This window comes from Tremella mesenterica, assembly GCF_000271645.1.
Source record: "Tremella mesenterica DSM 1558 unplaced genomic scaffold TREMEscaffold_3, whole genome shotgun sequence".
NCBI classification, from domain to species: domain Eukaryota; kingdom Fungi; phylum Basidiomycota; class Tremellomycetes; order Tremellales; family Tremellaceae; genus Tremella; species Tremella mesenterica.
In genome coordinates this window covers 345,074-365,596 of record NW_006711227.1, presented here as the reverse complement: position 1 = coordinate 365,596, position 20,523 = coordinate 345,074, and the positions used below count along the sequence as shown (strand labels likewise).

The 20,523-nt window shown below is 49.0% G+C and overlaps 1 protein-coding gene across 1 annotated transcript; it reads left to right on the top strand.

Annotated features, from left to right (window-relative positions):
- Nucleotides 1-8,956: 8,956 nt before the first annotated feature.
- Nucleotides 8,957-11,281, top strand: TREMEDRAFT_60912 (uncharacterized protein; the record flags this gene model as incomplete). The annotated part of the gene is made up of 5 exons (XM_007003376.1): nucleotides 8,957-9,029; nucleotides 9,083-9,280; nucleotides 9,344-9,478; nucleotides 9,568-9,937; nucleotides 9,988-11,281. 5 exons carry the CDS (start codon nucleotides 8,957-8,959, stop codon nucleotides 11,279-11,281), a joined length of 2,070 nt encoding a protein of 689 aa, XP_007003438.1.
- Between the last annotated feature and the right edge of the window lie 9,242 nt (nucleotides 11,282-20,523).

Genomic DNA, 20,523 nt, shown 5'->3' with positions numbered 1-20,523 from the left:
TCAGCAATCCTTGATTGTTGTCAGTAGCGAGAGATATATTCAGTAGCTACAACCATTGAGTTAGGGAGAGCTACCACCAAGCAGTTCGACACACCACAGCGAAGTTAGCCGCAGTTCATCGACGAACACCTTATCATTTCACCACTCGACGCATTACTACGGCAAAGTTAGCTGTAGTTCCCCGACGAGTACCCTGTCCTAGTGAGACATCAACGCCCACTACGACGTAGTTAGCCGAGGTTTGTCGACCGTCGGTCAGTAGAAGAGAAGAAACGACGACCGTGACAGACAAAGTGTGTGAGTGTAGCAAGTGCAACGAGGACAGGAAAGGATTTGAAGTGTAACTTTTGAGAATTCATTGACAAAGAAAAGAGAAGCTATGAGTGCTGTTTATATACACATGCGCCTCCACTTCTTATCTATGATGGCCCAATCATCCAACTAACCAATGCCAGCCTAAGGCTGTCCTTTTACTCAGGGAAGAGATAAGGATTAGTCATGTGCGGGAACACTTACTCAATCCATGGGAGAATTACTACTTTAGGAAGGTGGAGGTTCAGGGTCTAGATAAGGATGAGTCATGCGTGGGAACGCTTACTCAATCCATGGGAGAATTACTACTTTAGGAAGGTGGAGGTAGATAAGAGAGATAAGGAGTGATAAGGCTCCCAATATGCCACGTCATGCCTCTTATCATCACTTCGTATAAGTAATATCGTGTGAGAAAAGATCAACAGGGACCGGAGAATTTCTGCAATCCAGTCGGAAGTTTTTCCAACCTCTGGTGTCTTTCTGACCTCTTGAGCTTTCCACCCTCTCACCCTTTTTGCAAGTCCAGCCGCACCCGACTCTCCCCCATGACTTTGATGCATACAGTCCGAGTCCTGGAACTGTGACCTGACTTTCGGCACTTGACACAACTGGACCTGAGGCCTCACTCACTCATTCATGACGGAACTTGACTTGACTGGACTGATGGAGCCACTGACGGCTCTACCCGGCTGTCAAGCACAGTTTGTGAGATCCTCAACCCTCCTTTAGCCGTCACTTCCCAATCACTATACAAATACTCTTGAACAGCCGCTTCAAAGATTACCTTATTGTTTATCACTTGATGTACTACCACTGTGTAGTTAGCCGTAGTTCCCCAACAAGTACCCTGTCTCTGTGAGGCATCAACACCCCAGTACAACGTAGTGAGCCAAGGATTGTCGACCGTCGGTCAGTAGAGAAGAGGAAACAACAATTGGGACAGCTCCACATGTGCTCATTATGAGTTCATACATGTTCATCATGAGTTTGTACGTGTTCCTCATGAGTTTGTATGTGTTCATCATGAGTTTGTACGTGTTCATCTTGAGTTCATACATGTTCATCAAAAGTTCTTATGTGTTGTACATGTCTGCATGTCACGACTTGGCTAAGCAGCACCTGGCCATGCATGTGACATTGTCACGAACTACGTTGTGACACCTCGATTATTCCACCAACAATGACCCTCCTTTGACCATCAAAACCCCCATCACGCCTTAACCTCTTTACTCTACACGTAACTCAGGACATCTGAGACCAAGTATGGCGAAGTTAGACGGAGTTAGGCTAGGTAGGGACAAAGGGAGCAGAAGTGCGGCGATGTTAGGCGGAGTTAGTCGAAGGAGGACGAGGATGGCCGGGGACTCGGGGAAGTTGGACGAAGTGCGTTGAAGTACGTCAAAGCGCAAGAGGGTTGGACGAACGTCTAGGAGGAATAGATAATATTAGCTGAGAAGATCGCTGAAGTTCTTCAGCGATCCTTGATTGTTGTCAGTTGTCACAATCATTGTTTCTTCTCCTCTACTGACCGACGATTGACAAACCTCGGCTAACTACGTCGTAGTGGGGTGTCGGTGTCTCACTAGGACAGGGTACTCATCGGGGGAACTACGGCTAACTTCGCCGTAGTAATACGTCGAGTGATAAATGATAAGATGATCGTCGATGAACTGCGGCTAACTTTGCCGTAGCACGTCGAACTGCTCGGTGGTAGCTCTCCTTAACTCAATGGTTGTAGCTACTGAATATATTGCTCGCTACTGACAACAATCAAGGATCGCTGAAGAAGTTCAGCGATCTGTAGACTATCTATACTGCTCCTCTCTTCTCATAGAACGTCTCTCAACTCCTGCACTGCCTCACGCTCAGTCCTCTTCGTTCAACTTCGCCGTACCTCGCCATATCCCCGATGTCCTATTCCGCTCACCTCGCCTAACTTTGCCTGTTCTGCTCTCACTCGGTTCCCTTCTCCTAACTTCGCCGTAGTTCTCCGCTAGGCGGGGTTATCGTGACAAATACCCTCTTGGTTCTCGTAACTTTGCCGTAGTTGGTCTCAGTGGTTTGGGTGGTAGTTGGTGATGGTGAAAGGAGGGTTGGTGATGGTGGTTGTCAGGGATGTTACGATGTGGTTCGTGACATCAGTAGTGAAAGACAGATAGACATAGCTATATACAAATCGAGATACATCGCCATCAGTAGAACAAAACCCCAGTTAGAGTAACTACGCCAAAGTAGGCTGTAGTTATACTCCTTTCGACGTCTGCGCCCTCCTGGTTGGGTGAGACATCGACTTAGAAGCGCCAAGTTAGCCGAGGTTTGTCAACCGTCGGTCTGTTAGAAGGTAGTTGTTTGACGGTTGTGACATAACGGTTTGAGGATGTAATTTACGTTGATTTACAGACCCTGATTTCCACTGTCTCACATCTATCGTTTTTAGCACATCTTAGATACATGAAACCTTAAAACAGATCAAAATGTTGATTCCTGCAGGGACGTTTTCTAAACAACGACGTAGTCCTGATTCCTGCAGGTTATATGTCTGTTGTGAGGTTTCATACTCTTTTGACTGTTCTACAATGCCCTTGGCTACAAGTAAAAATATTTTAACCACAGTTAGCACTCACAAGCAATAGTTGGCAGAGATTAGCAAGAATGAGCAAAACTTAGCAGGAATCTGCAGAATAAAATTTATGCAAAGGTAATGCTACACGAGAAAATACATTACTGTACAATACTAAACAGATATGCATTCTTTGGCAGATGCTTTACTCCACCAATGTTGTAAGGCGTCTAAAGATGGACTTGGTAAAGTATGTCTATGTTTATCCCAAACCTTTGCTGCTTCAACATCTCCTATTGCTCTTGTCTCAGCTAAACGTCGAACTGCTCGAATAATGCTGATACGTCTCCTATAAAAACATTTTTTGGTCTTGCTTGCATTCTTCAGTCCATTAGGGTTATCTTTGTACTGACCTTTAATTGATGGGCGACCAGTAATACCAAAGAGATACTCTTGCCATAATTCCTGAACCGTTTGAACTGATCTACTCATAGTAAATGGTGATAGCAGACTGGTTTGAATGGAGGTTTGAACGTTTATATTGTGTGAAGATGATGATGTAGTTGCCAAGAACGAGTTTGCAGTAGAAGATGTAGGTTGTTCATTTGGCAAAGTTGTCAATGAAGGGCCTGCTTTGGTTGTATTTGCCAATCCGGAGTTCGAAGACTGATTTCCACGTAAGATAGACTGAAATATAGGTGGAAAAAGAAGTGGACTGCTAATGTCATAACCCTCAAATATCTGTAAATACCAAGTGCAGATCATCCACTCAAGTCCAGTCAACTTTACTCAAATCGTCTCAACTTGTTCTATCGTACGACATGTGGATCACCATTCAACCTTAATCACCCTCCCATCACTGAGTCATCCTGACTTGACATTGTATACATCAATCACGTCATCTATCGTCATCTATCGACATCTGTCGTCATCTGTTGTCATCCCAAGCTCCAGCCAACATGTACCAGGTTCTGTGTCCTCGGTTCCGCTCAGACCGGACAAACTGATAAGTGAGGGTACCTCGGGAGCAATATTAGCCGGATGGCCGGTCAGCATCTATTTCTGTATATGAACCCGTCCCAATCAACAAACAACAGAATCATCAATGATCGATCATTAGCCATCAATTGCTTAATTACTCATTAGTGCCTTAATTAGCCATCAATTACGGGTACCTCAATTAGTGATCAATCACAGGTACCTTTATCAGCAATCATGCCACTGACATCATAGGAGAGTACGTAAGTCCGTCAACGGTAGGACAACTCCCTCGGTCACCAAATAACTGGTTCGCCAGATCAATCACAGGATCAATCACCGGGTCAGCCACCGGGTCAACCACAGGATCAACCGGTCAACCGGTCGTCAGGATAGCCTTGTGAAAACACGTGTTTGAATATGGAAAACACGCTACTGATCAATACACACCCGCTACTGATTGAGAAGTGTACGCCACTGATGAAGAGTACACACTAGTGATGAGGAGTACGTACTAATGGTCAGAGGTTTCATCTCTTTCAGCAGTGCAAACGACTCAACTGAGAAAACCAGGAGGAAAACCACTCTACCAAGCATATTTAGCCTATATTTGAACCTCTCGAACCTCTACCGTACCCGCAGGACTGAACCAGGGATTTTTGAGTCAAAATCTGCATGATGTGGGCGCCTAAGGTACACCCTCTGAACCCCCTGAAAGATCAGAGCTCATCCAGGTAGCATAGGAGAGTTTCAGGTATCAAAGGATCACATTTCATGGATCCTTTATTTGTGTTTTTTCTCATGGTGTTACGACTCAAACCTGGCAGGCCTTGGGCCAGCAAAGAGTAGACGGCGGAAGTCGTAATCGGCGAGCTCGGGTTGTGCGGAGGCGAAGTTGCACAACCACTAGACTTGTGTGGTTGAAGATTGAGATGTTGAAGGTAGAAGGGATCGAGGTGTGATGTTGAAGATCGAAGAATGTGATCAAAGATCGAGGGATGAGATCAAAGATCGAAGGGATGTGGTCGAAAAGACGATGTGACCGAAGGTATGCTCGAAGGATCCCGAAATGTCGGCGAGCGAAGCGAAGTAGACCGAAGATGTATGTCAAGACTATGGAAGGCCTATGGAAGACTATTGTCACTTTTGTAACTTATGATAGATTGATCCTTGAAGAGGATCAAGACAAAATGTGCTCCTTATATATCCATCATTTGGTCCCCCCGGTGTAGCGCCACCTCTCCGGGCGTCGTCATCCTGACGCCAGCCTGAATGGTCCCGTCCCATGCTGATCCGTGCTGACCCAGCCTGATCCGTAGTGACACCAGCCTGACCCAAGGTGGTGTCAGTTTGACCCAGGGTGATCCGTACTGACCCATGCTGACCCATAGTGGTGTCAAGGTGTCGTCAGGCTCCTCCAGTGTGGTGCGGGCCGTGTTGTAGGGGTGCCACCATGGCTTGTACTGTACCACAGTGGCGCGGGGTGATGTCAAGGTGACGACAGTGACACCAGGGTGGTGAAGTATGAAGGATGTAGCGAGTTGTGGAGCAAGAGGTCGAAGAGATGTTGTAAGGTGTTGTAGGTGTTACGAGCCTGTCGAAGTAGGCGATGATGGCGAATAGGTCGTAGAGTGACAGGGTTGTAACACATGGATTCAACCTTTGATGAAGAGATCTCTTTTGGGGGCTTCCAGGATGATTCAGAGCTTTCTGTAAGGTCGTTTAAAATGCTGTTTTTGATACAGGGTTTCCTCAGGGTTTCCCCTCAGGAAGTAGGAGAGGAGAGGAAGGAGTTTTAGGCTCAGTTTGGAGGATTTTGTCTATAAATAGTGGTTCTAGCTCTCTGTTTGTTTCTCCGTCTCTCTGATCAATTGTCATCATCTATTTCATTTCTCTACTCTAACTTACTGTTGCCTTTAAGACTGTTTGAGGCATGCCATTGCGGCTTCCTCGTCAGCAGTCGTATATCCGTGACAGAAGCTTACGAGTTGTGTACGATATCAAACCATTTGAGTGGCGCGTAGGGATAATCCTGACGGACCTCGAATTAATCCCAACAAAAATCTGGCCATTTCCCCCAAATCCTGTCACTACTCACCCAGAAACCTGCACTTCATCAATATTGCACATTATGAAGATGTAAGACAAGTAAAATAATCCTAGAAAGTCCATTATCACCAACCATGTCATGACATCCCTGACAACTACCATCACCAACCCTCCTTTCACCCTCACCAAACCGCTATCGATCATCAACCACCATAACCCGCACCACTGAGACCAACTACGACAAAGTTACAACAACCTAGGGATTATTAGTCACGACAACCCCGCCTGGCGGAGAACTACGGCAAAGTTAGGAGAAGGATACCAAGAGATACAGAGTAGGTGTCACGAACTACGTCGTGACACCTCAATCATTCCACAACAATGACCCTCCTTTGACCATCAAAACCCCTATCACGTCTTAACCTCTTTACTCTACACATGACTCAGGACATCTGAGACCAACTACAGCGAAGTACAACGGGAGAATCTGGTATACGGGGGCCTGGAGCATAAGGACAGCAAAGTAAGGGGGAGTTAGTCGAAGGAGGAGGAGGAGGGCCGGGGACTTGGGGAAGTTGGACAAAGTGCGTTGAAGTACGTCAAAGCGCGAGAGGGTTGGGTGAACGTCTAGGAGGAATAGATAATATTAGCTGAGAAGATTGCTGAAGTTCTTCAGCAATCCTTGATTGTTGTCAGTAGTGAAATGTTACGGAGTAACACAACTCGAGGGACATCCATCGAACTCGACGGATTAGGAAGGAGAACGGCGAGAGTTGGAGGCAGTGCTGCAGTAGGTAGGGACGGGTTTTCCCTTTTCGAGATTTCCCCACTGGGTTTGCTCAAAAGCGGTTTTTCACCTGTCCGAGTATGTACATAGACGCTTGCAGTAGGACTGAGAGAGGACACGAATACCTGTAGACAAGTATATAGTACAATCAGCAAAGTACCACCTTTGCTGATTCTTCAATATCATTCTTTGGCTACATCGATTGCAGAGGAGACACAATCCATTAGCACCAGAGACACATAGATTTCTACGAGAGTTCCATCAACTTCGACCCAACCTGCGACCTAGTCATTGTGTTTCCAGTACCGTTACAAGTTGAAGAATCAGCCTTACGCGCCTTGGGTCGAATCAGAGAAGGATTTTATGCTTACCAGAGGAAAAGCACGCAACATGATACCTGGAGAGGAGCCTTTGGAAGGAGGGCTGGTCCCAGAGACTGATTTACCACCAAGTTCCTCGAGAAGTACGGTTTTTACATGACTCTCTTCCCATCACCCCTGCCCCAGATCCGCTGAATGAATTAGCCCAGCAGTTGTCACAATTGTTAGCCATTATGACTACACAACAGAGAGAACAGAATGCATTAAAGGAAGAATTAGCTACGATTAAAGCTGACCGACAGAACCAGTCTACATCAAAGCGGTCGACTACGATCGAATTGGAAGAAAGTAAACCAAACTTGGAAGAAACACCTGTCCGCAACGAACGATGGGGAAGGACCCGGTGTGCAGATCCACCCACCTTCAGTGGGGAACGAGGCAAACTCGACAATTTCTTGGCGGCCTGCCACATGAATTTCGAATTCAAAGGATCCGAGTATGGTACGGATCGCAGGAAGATCCTGTTCATGTACGGGTATCTTCGAGGCACCCCTCAAATGCTTCTAACTCCAGCCATAACCAATCCAAACATATGGAATTTGACCGACTGGCTAGAGAGCTACGACAAATTCGTTCAGCACTTACGAACCCAGTTTGGAGACAGTAACATGGCAGGGACAGCTATGCGAAAACTGCAAGAGTTAAGACAGACTGATACGGCCGCCGAGTACTTCGCTGTCACGGCCGTCGAACAACTATTTCTTAATAGACCGACGGTCGACGAACCTCGGCTAACTTCACGCTCTGAGTCGATGTCTCACCCAACCAGGAGGGCGCAGACGTCGAAAGGGGTGTAACTACGGCGTACTTCGGCGTAGTTACTCTAACTAGGGTTTTGTTCTACTGATGGCGATGTAGCTTGATTTATAGCTATCTCTATCTGTCTTTCACTACTGACAACAATCAAGGATCGCTGAAGAACTTCAGCGATCTTCTCAGCTAATATTATCTACTCCTCCTAGACGTTCATCCAACCCTCTCGCGCTTTGACGTACTTCAACGCACTTCGTCCAACTTCCCCGAGCCCTCGGCCATCCTCTTCCTCCTTCGACTAACTCCGCCTAACATCGCCGCACTTCTGCTCCCATTGTCCCTACTTAGCCTAACTCCGCCTAACATCGCCGCACTTCTGCTCCCATTGTCCCTACTTAGCCTAACCCCGTCTAACTTCGCCGTACTTCTGCTCCCATTGTCCCTACTTAGCCTAACTCCGTCTAACTTCGCCATACTTGGTGTCAGAAGTCCTGAGTTACGTGTAGAGTAAAGAGGTTAAGGCGTGATGGGGTTTTGATGGCCAAAGGAGGGTCATTGTTGGTGGAGTAATCGAGGTGTCACGACGTAGTTCGTGACAGTCGCCCCCTTCTTTAGCCGCGAACGTCCTCGTGAGCGATTACACCTCTGTTGTGGCAAGAGAACTTAGCAGCGTAGTACCCCCATTCTCTCCCTCCCCACGACCAACCTTCACTCTTCTGTTCTTTGCGCCGCACTTCGTAGTTGGGCCTCCTTTCACTCCAGAACCCGACAATGAGACTCCCCTAACTTCGTCGAGGTTTGCCGTAAGAAGCCCTGTGTCTTTTGTAGGTGAGACACGCTTCCTGAATGGCAGCCGAACAACACCGTAGTTTGTCGAAGTAACCCTCGTTTATATTGAGATGAGACACTATAGCGTGGGAATTTTGATCGTCCCTGCGATGCCTTTTGTTGATGAAACGCGAAGGATGCCGCATGTTGACGACGGAGGGGTAACTCGAGTTATACTAAGTACTGAGCAGTTCATCGTCCTTCTCTCTCTTCCCCATCTGTTTTCAAAACTTTCTATCTCTCGCGCTTAGAAAACGGATTTGTTACCTCGACGTATCATCTTTTATTTCTTTAAGTATTTTTAACGTCATGGCCCCTCCTACTCCCACCTCTAACCCTTTCGCCGCCATGAGGAACTTTGGTGGTATGGTGTCGTCTGCTCGTGAGTCTTTCCCCTGTACTTACCGCACTTCGCCGCACTTGGCTGACGTTCAGTTTCCTTCGGTGATAGGTCTCGCCAAGTTTCCTCTCTTGGCCTCGGCACTCTTTCCCTGGGGGAACCGTCTGGCGCCGCCTCGCCTCCTCGCTCTGCTTCTCCTCCCGCCAGTCCTCCTGCCGGTTCTCCCGCCCGTTCTCCCTCCGCTTCTCCTCCTACCGCCAGCCCTCGCCGCAGGACGCCCGCCTTTCGTCCTGGTGAGTCTCCGTCCTCCTCCGACCAGGAGTCGCTCAGTGGTTCGGAGTCGGACGATCAGTCAGACTTCGAAGGAAAAGGGGGTGATTATAGTGATGAGGAGGATCAGGATCGTGAGGGTGAAACTGAGTTAGAAGATATCTCAGATGATGATATGGTGGCGGTTAGTGTAGAGGATAACAATGTTGATAGTCCTGAGTGTGAGTTCTTCGCCCAACCTCCTATACCTTCGCCGAACTTGGCCTTGTTTATCTGTTCTTTAGCTCTCTAAGACATTGCTAACTCGCAGCCGCTCCTGCCCCTCCCCCTGCTCAAATTGTGGGCCAGAAACGACGCCGTTCCCTCTCCTCTTCTTCTTCTTCCTCTTCTTCTTCTTCCTCTTCTTCTTCTTCCTCTTCTTCTTCCTCTTCCGGGGTTCTCCCCCCCCCCAACGCCATCGCCGCTGCCGCCGCTGCTGCCGCCGCCGCCGCCGCCGGTCCTGCTGCCGGTCCTGCTGCCGCCCCCCCCGTCGCTGCTCCCCCCCCTTCTCCCAGAGGGGAGCCTTCGCCCAAACGGGTGAAGAGATCACTGCGGGAAGAAGAGTACTTGTGGGAGAAGATGAAGTCCGAGCCTGGTCGTTGGATCGCGGTTGGTGTTGACGAAGCGTGTGATCGTTGCCGGTGAGTCCACCTATTCGTACTACTCCGAAGTTACTCCTGCTAATTAGTAGACGTGAGATTATCACGTATAATCGTCCAAACTGGCCCTGCCTCAAGGCAGTCAGGCCACACAACAAGGCCCTCCGTTGTGCTTCATGCACGTCTGGCCCCTGCTCCTTCTGTCCCGTTTCCTCTGCCCGGGACATCCCGCCCCGTCCCTTCGACGCTTCTCCTCTCCCCCCTCCCCAGACTCCAGCGTCTGTCCCCCGTTCGCGGGTACCGTCTTCGTCTCTCCGGTCGGTTCGCCGTACTTCGCCGGACCTCCGCCCGTCGCCTCCGTCGCCGTCGCCCTTCGCTCCTGTGGCCGGCCCATCACGTCTCCCGGCTGTTCCTCCTTCGTCTTCTCGCCGTCCTTCGGCCTCTGCTCCTTCGGCCTCCCGTCCTTCGGCGCCACGTCCGTCCTCTCCAGTGGTAGCTTCTCCTCCGGCTCACAGCACCCGAAGTCGGCGTCCTTCTGTTCCTCCGGCCACTTCGGCGGCCCCTCCCGTCACCCCTCCCTCTGCTTCCCAGAGGACACCGAAGTCTTCTTTAAAGAAATCAAAAGGGAAATCTAAAGGGAAGGAGGTTGCCTTCAATGACGGTGATGTGGAAGGTGAAGATACTCAGCGTGCTGGTCCCTCTGCTCCCCGGTTGTCCCTCGTCCACCCTCGTATCTCCCTGGACGTCCGTATTCCTGAGGACGAAAAGGAATTCGCCACTTATCGTTCTCTCGTCCTTGGTCTCACTACTCAGCTCGAGGCCGCCCGAAATGATACATCTCTCCTGCTTGACTTCTCTTCTCGTCAAGCTAACGCTTTAAACAATCTCACTGCGGCGTTAGTAGATGCAGTCAACACTGGGGCTCTGGACGACGGAGCAAGGACGAGGTTAGCGGACGTCTCTCGCCGAAGCCTTACTGAGATAGCCGATGTTCGCCGAAGACTGTTCGACACCCCCTTCCTGGTCACTCCTATGGCGTATGAGCCACCACCGTCCCTTGACTGGTTAGGTCGCCGTAGTAGTTCTCGTGTCCCAGCTTCCGCCCAGACTGCTCTCGACCTCCTCAGTCTTCCCTTCGAGTGTCTACGGACCATACGTTCTCTGTGGAGGACCCCGAGCATGCAAGCTGCTCGAGATGTCCAGGACTTCGGTGACTTCTTCGGGGCTATGAATCGGGCATGGAATGCTTCTCTCTCTACTGCGTTCCCGTCTGAGACTCTCGATCTACCTTCGGTCATCGGTAGCCTCCACACCAATCCCGCGGGACCGAGTAGATCGAAGGAGAAAGGAAAAGGAAAAGGTAAGGGTAAGAGTAAGGACAAGTGAGCGGTACGTAGCTGTAATCCTATGTTGTATGCAGTACGTTCTATCTCCTAGCCCTTCGCAGTCGCCCCTCCTTCGGCTTAGTAGGGTGAAGTTCGTGGAACTTCGCCAATATGTCGTCAGCTCCATCGACGTTCTCCACTGGTTCCCATGATACTGAGTCGTCTGTTCCTTCGTAACCTAACCACTCCACCAAGTACTCTAACTTTCCTGATCTCTTATTTACTCTAGAGTCTACAATATCCTTTACCTCCCAAGACTCTCCCACATTGTCTACTTCTACTGGGCCAGGTGGCTCAGCTTGCTGACCAGGAAATATTGGAGGGTGATAAGGACGGAGCAAGGAGACATGGAATACATCATGGATACCTGCCATCGTTCCTGGTAATTCCAATTTACAAGCATGAGAACCTACCTGCCGTACTACCTTGTACGGCCCACTTTGTTTAACATCTAACTTCTTCATTGGTCTCTTCGTCTTAATATTCTCTAACGACAGCATCACTAGGTCTCCTTCTGCGAAGTTCGGCGTAGTCCGGTGTTTCCTATTGTATCCTTCGGCGTACTTCTCATTAGCTTTCTCAATTCCTTCGATACAATCTTTGTGTATTTCAGTCAAGTCTTTTACCACCACCGTAGCAGCGGGCACTTCGACTTTGCTGGCCTTGATTTCTTCAGCCCATTGAGGGTGGTACCCATAGTTCGCATAAAATGGTGTCTTATTTATCGCAGAATGATGGGTGTTGTTGTAGGCGAAGCTAGCTCGAGCAAGCAGCTTCGACCAATCGTTCTGCTGATAAGAAGTGAAGATTCGAAGGTAGAGCTCTAAGGACTGGTTGGTTCGTTCAGTCTGTCCATCAGTCTGCGGATGATATGCAGTAGAGAGATGTAGTCTTATCCCGAGACTATCGGTCAAGTTCTTCCAAAATTTCGAGGTAAACTTCGATCCCCTGTCAGACACTATGTTCTCTGGTAGCCCATGCTGAGCTACCACATAGTCCATTATCAACTCGGATAGGCCAGCTGCGGTTAACTTCGTCGTAGTCGGGATAAAAATGGCCCATTTGGTCAACCGGTCCACCACTACTAAGATGGAATTGTATCCATGGGAATTCGGGAGCTCTTCAATGAAATCCATCGAAATGCTGGACCATGGCTTCGTAGCCACTTCCAGTGGTTTAAGCTCTCCATGGGGTCTCTGCCTGTTAGTCTTTGCTCTCTGACACACCGCACATCCAGCGATGTAATCTTCAACATCCTTCCTTACTCCAACCCAAACGTAGTCCCGTAGGACTAGCTCGAGAGTCTTCGCTGAGCCTGGGTGACCCGCTAGGACCGAGTCATGCCGCGTCTTCATTATCTTTAGTCGAGCATCGGCGTAGTTCGGCACATAAATGCGATCGTCGAATGTGAGGAAACCTCTTGAGTTCCACCCCCCACGAAGGATTAGAGGAGACCGCGAACTACGGCGTAGTTCGGTGATTGATCCTGGTTCCTGCACGTTATCGTTACACGTAGGATGAGAACACTCAGCGCAAACGACTCCTAATAATTCTTCTCTGACCCCTTCTATGTCTTCGTCCTCCTAACTCCAAGTACTAGATCCATAGGGTCCACAAGATCATTTTCCTTTACCTCCCTTGTCCCTTGCAATGCTCGAAGGAGGTGACGCAACTCCGACGTGGTGGCGTCAACTTCGTCGAACTTCGGCAGACCTTGGATAAGGTTGCTCTCTTGTACCATGGTACTTCCTTTCCCGGAATGATAGTCCGCCCGTCTAGATAATCCATCTGGAAGACTTGCCTGGGTTCCTGGCCGATAAACCATTTTAAACCTGAAGTTAGCTAGCTCCTCTACCCACCTACCTTGCCGAGGACTGAGTTGTTTCGGCTCCATCCAGTAGGTAAGGTTTAGATGGTCGGTAAGTACTGTGGTTTCTACCTGCAATAATAAGTGTCTCCTTCTTCTGAAACCCTCCACTACAGCGAGGAACTCCTTTTCTCCTACCGTATAATTCAGCTGAGCTGTGTTGAAAGCACCAGACTCAATAGCTACCGGGTGTTCTTGACCAGCCGTGTTGATCTGCGAAATTATGAACCCCCAGCCGAAGAACGACGCATCTGTCTGTAATATCGTCTTCAATGTAGGGTCAAAATGGGCTAATACCGGCGCAGTACACATCCTAGCCTTCAACTCTTTGAAGGCTGACTCCTGTTCAACTCCCCATACAAATGGTACCTCCTTCCTTGTCAAGTCATTGATAGGTCTAGCAATCTTCGAGAAGTTGGGGACAAAGCGCCTGTAATAGCTTACAACTCCAATGAATCCCCTTGACTCTCGTAGATTCTTAGGACGTGGGAAGGAAGTGATGGCATCAATGTATTCTGGGTTCACCGATACACCTTTAGAGGATACCACGAAACCCAGAAACACCACCGAATCTCTTTCGAATTCGCACTTACTAGCTTTCACGTACAGGCTCGCCTTCCGCAGTACCTCAAAGACCTTCGCCGTAGTTCCTCGTAATTCCTCCAACGTATTCCCATAAATGAGGATATCGTCAATGTAGACCACGACTCCATTCCCTAGTAGCTCTCTAAACACCTCATTTAGGAAGTGTTGGAAGACCGCGGGGGCGTTTCGCAGCCCATCACGAACAACCAGAGATTCAAACATACCATACTGTGTCCTGAACGCCGTCAGGTGTTCATGTCCCCCTGTCACCCTCAACAATTGGTATGCTCCAATTAGATCTAGTTTGCTGAAATACCTTGCTTTTCCAAGTTCTTCGGTAATTTGACCTATTAGAGGGAGAGGGTAGGCATCTGGTATGGTCGCTTCGTTCAGTTTTCGATAGTCGATGACCATTCGCCATTGTCCTTCGGCTTTCTTCGGTATCATAAACATTGGTGAGCCGTATGGCGAGTTACTTGCCCGAATTCGGCCAGCGGCGATTTCGCGATCTAGTATGTCTCTCAGCGCGCGTCTCTGATCTTCTCCTTGAGCATAGAGGGAGGCGACCTTAAGGTTCGCCCCCTCCTTGAGCTCAAACTTCAAATCGTAGGACCTTGAAGGGGGAAGGGTCTCTCCTCCCTTCTTCGGATTAAAAACGTCAATGTACTGGTGGTATTGTTCAGGAACTACCTGGAACAACTCGTCTTGTTCCTCCGGGCTCAGCTCTTCAAGCTCATCTTCGCCGCGGAGGTCTATCGCGTCCGTCAGAGTCGGCAGCCATATGGCCGCTAACTTCGCCGCACTTGGTGGGGTTGGGATGGGAAATTTCACCGAGTTGTCTCTTCCATCAAGGACAACCCCTTCCTTCCTCATCCAATCCCACCCTATCACAACATCTGCGTCGCAGAGCGTTGTTACATCGAGACAAACAGATCGCACTTCGGCGTCCTTCGTCAAACTAAATCCGACTTCGACAAACTCGGTGATGGGTCCAGCGACACTCACCGAGCCGTCGAACATGTGAACGGGTACGCTCACCTGATATCGCCTCTTTTCTACACCTATCTTCGCTGCTGCCTTAGGGCTTATATATGAACAAGTAGCTCCAGTGTCCCAGAGCGTAGTTAGCTTTATTCCATTAATGAAAATGTCCGATTTAGGTTGATCTCTGGAAACGGAAGGGATGAGGAGATGATTATCGACATTGCATGAACAAGGGGTACTGAGTGGTGTATTTTTGTATTCACAATCCTCTGGCTCCATCAGCTGTGTTTCTTTTATGGGTTTGGGAATGGTGGCCGAGAGAATATGGCGGACCCGCCGAGCCTCGCCTACTGCGACAGGTCCTCTTCTTTTCCCTGGTCCTCTTCCAAATCTACTTCTCCTCCAACCGCATTCAAGTTCCTCCTCTGTCCGAGAGGTACTGCGTTCCCTCCCGATCCTCCACCACGTTCTCCGAACTTCTCCCCCCATGGAGGCAACAGTCCAACCTTAACCTTAGCCTCCCTTACAGGGCATTCCTTCAGCCAATGTCCTGCTCCACCACACTCGGTACACTTCCCCTCCTTCCTCCTTGTCTCCCTCAGATCGGAGCTCGGCCTAGGCCATCTTCGGCGAACTTCGTCGATGTTTGACGGTGTACTCTTTACCACCGTCGACATCATAGCCGCCTGGACACCACCCTGCGCCGAAGGTTGCCCCTTTTCCCATTTCTTCTCTTCTTTCTTCTCCGTCCTCTGACTTTCCACCACTGTCGTTGTCCTTATCCCTCCTTCCCTTTTCCTCTCTGCCTCCTTCTCCACTTGTCTCCTCCACAGGCGGTTGTCCAAGGGAATCATAAACTCCAATAGCTCTTTCACAGTCCCAAACGATCTACCGTGTCTTGCAATTTCATCTAGAAGGTGCGATTTTAGTCCTTTCTTGGCTCGGTCAACTAGGTTTCCATCATCAGACCACTTAAGAATCGCAACATGTCGCTGGAAGGCGGAGAAGTAGTCCGAAGCAGACCCGGTTTGCTTGAGGTCGTTAAGTTGTCGGGCCGCAGTTCCTGTCACGGCCGTCGAACAACTATTTCTTAATAGACCGACGGTCGACGAACCTCGGCTAACTTCACGCTCTGAGTCGATGTCTCACCCAACCAGGAGGGCGCAGACGTCGAAAGGGGTGTAACTACGGCGTACTTCGGCGTAGTTACTCTAACTAGGGTTTTGTTCTACTGATGGCAATGTATCTTGATTTATAGCTATCTCTATCTGTCTTTCACTACTGACAACAATCAAGGATCGCTGAAGAACTTCAGCGATCTTCTCAGCTAATATTATCTACTCCTCCTAGACGTTCATCCAACCCTCTCGCGCTTTGACGTACTTCAACGCACTTCGTCCAACTTCCCCGAGCCCTCGGCCATCCTCTTCCTCCTTCGACTAACTCCGCCTAACATCGCCGCACTTCTGCTCCCATTGTCCCTACTTAGCCTAACTCCGTCTAACTTCGCCGCACTTCTGCTCCCATTGTCCCTACTTAGCCTAACTCCGTCTAACTTCGCCGTACTTCTGCTCCCATTGTCCCTACTTAGACTAACTCCGCCTAACATCGCCGCACTTCTGCTCCCATTGTCCCTACCTAGCCTAACTCCGTCTAACTTCGCCGTACTTCTGCTCCCATTGTCCCTACCTAGCCTAACTCCGTCTAACTTCGCCGTACTTGGTCTCAGAAGTCCTGAGTTACGTGTAGAGTAAAGAGGTTAAGGCGTGATGGGGGTTTTGATGGTCAAAGGAGGGTCATTGTTGGTGGAATAATCGAGGTGTCACGACGTAGTTCGTGACAGTTCCTTCTTCGTCTGGATCACCAAAGTTAGTCTTGAGGTACTTAACGAACTGATTGTGTGTCGTGAGGTACTCAGGAAGAGGTCTTTTGGATAGATCGGGCTGCACTGCAAGAAGAGGTGTTTCGCGTAGATGAGAGATCATGAAAAAGACTTTCTTAGTGTCGTCGGGGAAAAGATGAGAGTTCAATTCGAAATGTACGTCGCACTCAGACAGAAAGGCGGTTAACTTGTTCCGATCTCCTCTCCAGAGGTCTGGGTTAGGTAGCTTTATCCCCTTCCGTTGTTCGCCCACTACGCTTGGGGTCGCCGAAGTTTGCCGTCCCATGGCGTACCTCACTCCTTCTGATATCCCTTCTGCAATCCCGCCCACTGTATCCCTTTCTCTTCTCTGTTCCCATTCCTCCCTACGCCTTCTCTCCTCCATCATGTCTTTGTTCATATTCGCCACCATCTGCATCAAGGCCAACACCACCCCTTGTGTTCCTTCTTCTCCCAAGTTCGCCGTACTTCCAGTGTTTTCTCTTGGGCGTGGGGTTTGGTCTGATCCAAGTGGGGATCCCGCAGGTGGGAGAGCATTAGACGGAGGAGAAGGAGGGTTAGAAGGCACCGGTGGAACGAACTCATCTCCTTGAATTGATCCCCCAACACTATCCTCCACTCCAAGGTCCTGCCCCATTGCTCTGCTAAGCTCCTCCAATGCTCTCCTCTCGTTCTCCTCCATCCTGTCTCCATCCCTACTCATCCCTCGTGTAATTCTTCTTTCTGGTTCCATATTATCTTTGTGCTTCTCCGAGGTTCGCACGGGTCGTTGGTAAGAGCGATCCTTGATACTGTCACGGCCGTCGAACAACTATTTCTTAATAGACCGACGGTCGACGAACCTCGGCTAACTTCACGCTCTGAGTCGATGTCTCACCCAACCAGGAGGGCGCAGACGTCGAAAGGGGTGTAACTACGGCGTACTTCGGCGTAGTTACTCTAACTAGGGTTTTGTTCTACTGATGGCGATGTAGCTTGATTTATAGCTATCTCTATCTGTCTTTCACTACTGACAACAATCAAGGATCGCTGAAGAACTTCAGCGATCTTCTCAGCTAATATTATCTACTCCTCCTAGACGTTCATCCAACCCTCTCGCGCTTTGACGTACTTCAACGCACTTCGTCCAACTTCCCCGAGCCCTCGGCCATCCTCTTCCTCCTTCGACTAACTCCGCCTAACATCGCCGCACTTCTGCTCCCATTGTCCCTACTTAGCCTAACTCCGCCTAACATCGCCGCACTTCTGCTCCCATTGTCCCTACTTAGCCTAACCCCGTCTAACTTCGCCGTACTTCTGCTCCCATTGTCCCTACTTAGCCTAACTCCGTCTAACTTCGCCGTACTTGGTGTCAGAAGTCCTGAGTTACGTGTAGAGTAAAGAGGTTAAGGCGTGATGGGGTTTTGATGGCCAAAGGAGGGTCATTGTTGGTGGAGTAATCGAGGTGTCACGACGTAGTTCGTGACATTCGCCAACTTTGAACTTTGGTCAACTCGTCTTGGAAAGGTACCAGATGCAATGAAAATCGCCTCAGCCATACAGGGCCTAAAGGAAGATCTACTGAAGGTAGTAGTGGTAAATAATACAGACCCTCGAACCAAATCGGACTGGATCTACTTCAAACAACATGTGATAGGAACCGAGGAGAACCAACGCATGGCTGAAACGATGATTGCAGCCAATCGATGGGCTGCTAGGCGCAAGAATGAGACGACCTGGCTTCCCCCTCGATCGAACTCGGTGCGAATGGATACCAATCCGCCCAACCCGGTAGAACACCACTCACAATCGACCGGTAGAGGACCTTTGCCAGGTGGAAAACCAGGGATGATGAACTTTGGGTTACCAAACGACCCCCCGGTCACATGGACTGAGGATGGAGGGCGTCTCAGCGAGAACGAAATGAACTGGAGAAGAGAAAACCGACGCTGCCTCAAATGTAGAAGTCCAGAACATTATGCCAACAACTGTCCAAATGGAGGAAAGGCGAGAAACAGTATCAGGGGTTCTCCGAATCCGCACAACTCACCAATTCCTAGTGGATCGAACTCGATCCCAACTGGATCCAAAGGGCCGTTGGTTCGAGGAATGGCGGTGAGCTTCGAAGAAGAGGGAAACGACTACCTGGCCTAAGCAATGCGACTGTTTGCGGCCAGGATCTAACAGGATCGCAGAAAATTCAGATACCAATAGATCTCAGTAATGATCAGGCCATGATATACATAAAAATACAAACAAAGGAAGATACCATACAGATTGGAATGTTAATCGATACCGGAGCAACAGGAAGATATGTGCAGCCGGCCTGTCCATTATATCATCTGTTCCCAAGGAAACAATATCAAGTGCCAAGGAAGATTAGGTTCCTGGACGGAACTACCGCGAGTTTAGTGACCGAATATGTAGAAGCAGAATTAGATCTAGGAAAAGGACTCAGGATTGCAACTCGACTGGATGTTATGGCATACGAAGGACCAGAAGTACTAGTAGGACTAGATTTCCTGAGACAGTTTAGGGCGAGAATCAATTGTGGAAGGGGACTGATTGAATTCGACGGAATTGGACGAGATACTGGTTGGAAATATCCAAGATTGGAGGAAGGATTGGTAAGAGGAGCGACACTGGAAAAAGGGGAGGAGGAAATGAGTGAGGAGGAACTACGACAAATCATTCCAACACAATGGCACCAGTATCTCGAATTATTCAAGGTAGAAAGAGCAAGAAGACTACCACCAAGAAGAGAATGTGACCACGAGATCGAATTAACACCAGGGGCTGAACTGAAACCAGGACCAATCTACCAACTGGACGAACATGGGGATGCTTTCCTAAAGCGGTGGATCAATGATGGGCTAACCAGTGGACATTTGCGAAGAAGTAAATCACCCTATGGGTCCCCAGTATTCCTGGTCCCCAAGAAAGGAGTCATTCCCTATCGAGTAGTTACAGATTACCGGGCACTTAACAAGGTAACCGTCAAGGATTCGTACCCAATGCCACTTATCTCGACATTACTCGATCGACTTCAATTGGGAAAGGTGTTTACCAAACTCGACCTGAAAGGGGCCTACCAACTAGTCAGAATAAAAGAAGGAGATGAACATAAAGCTGCCCTACGAACACGATATGGTAGCTTTGAAAGCACTGTTCTAAGGGATGGATTATGTAACGCACCAGCCACATTTCAAAACTTCCTGCAAGATATGTTTCACGACCTGTTAGATGAAGGAGTGGTAGTTTACATAGACGACATAACGGTATACTCAGACACAATCGAAAACCATCAGATAATCGTCCAAAAGGTATTAGACCGATTACTTGAAAACGACTTGGTCATTAGTCCGAGGAAGTGTGAATGGAGTTGCGACGAAGTGAAGTTTTTGGGGTATGTAATCGGACACGAACGAATCGAAATGGATCAAGAAAAGGTGAAAGCCATTCTAGAATGGGGAGAACCCATGACAGTCCGAGATACTCAAGTTTTTCTAGGATTTGCCAATTTCTACCGAAGATTCATCAAAGGATTCTCACACATTGTGGGTCCTCTTACCCGTCTGACCAGGAAGGATCAGGCTTGGAATTGGACAGAGGAATGTCAAAAAGCTTTTGAAAACTTGAAGAAAACTTTCACGACAGCACCGGTACTTCGACATTTCGACAGAACCCGACCAACCTGGATCGAAACTGATGGATCTGACTGTGCTATAGGTGCGATAGCGTCCCAAAGGTTCGCTCACCCATCAATAAAGGGGACCACGGAACTCCATCCGGTTGCGTATTGGTCTCGAGCAATGACACCCTGCGAATTGAACTACACAGTGGGAGAAAAGGAACTACTAGCCATTGTGGACTGCTTGGTAGCATGGAGACCATACTTGGCGAACAGTAGTGATGTCATAAAAGTCATTACGGATCACAAGAACCT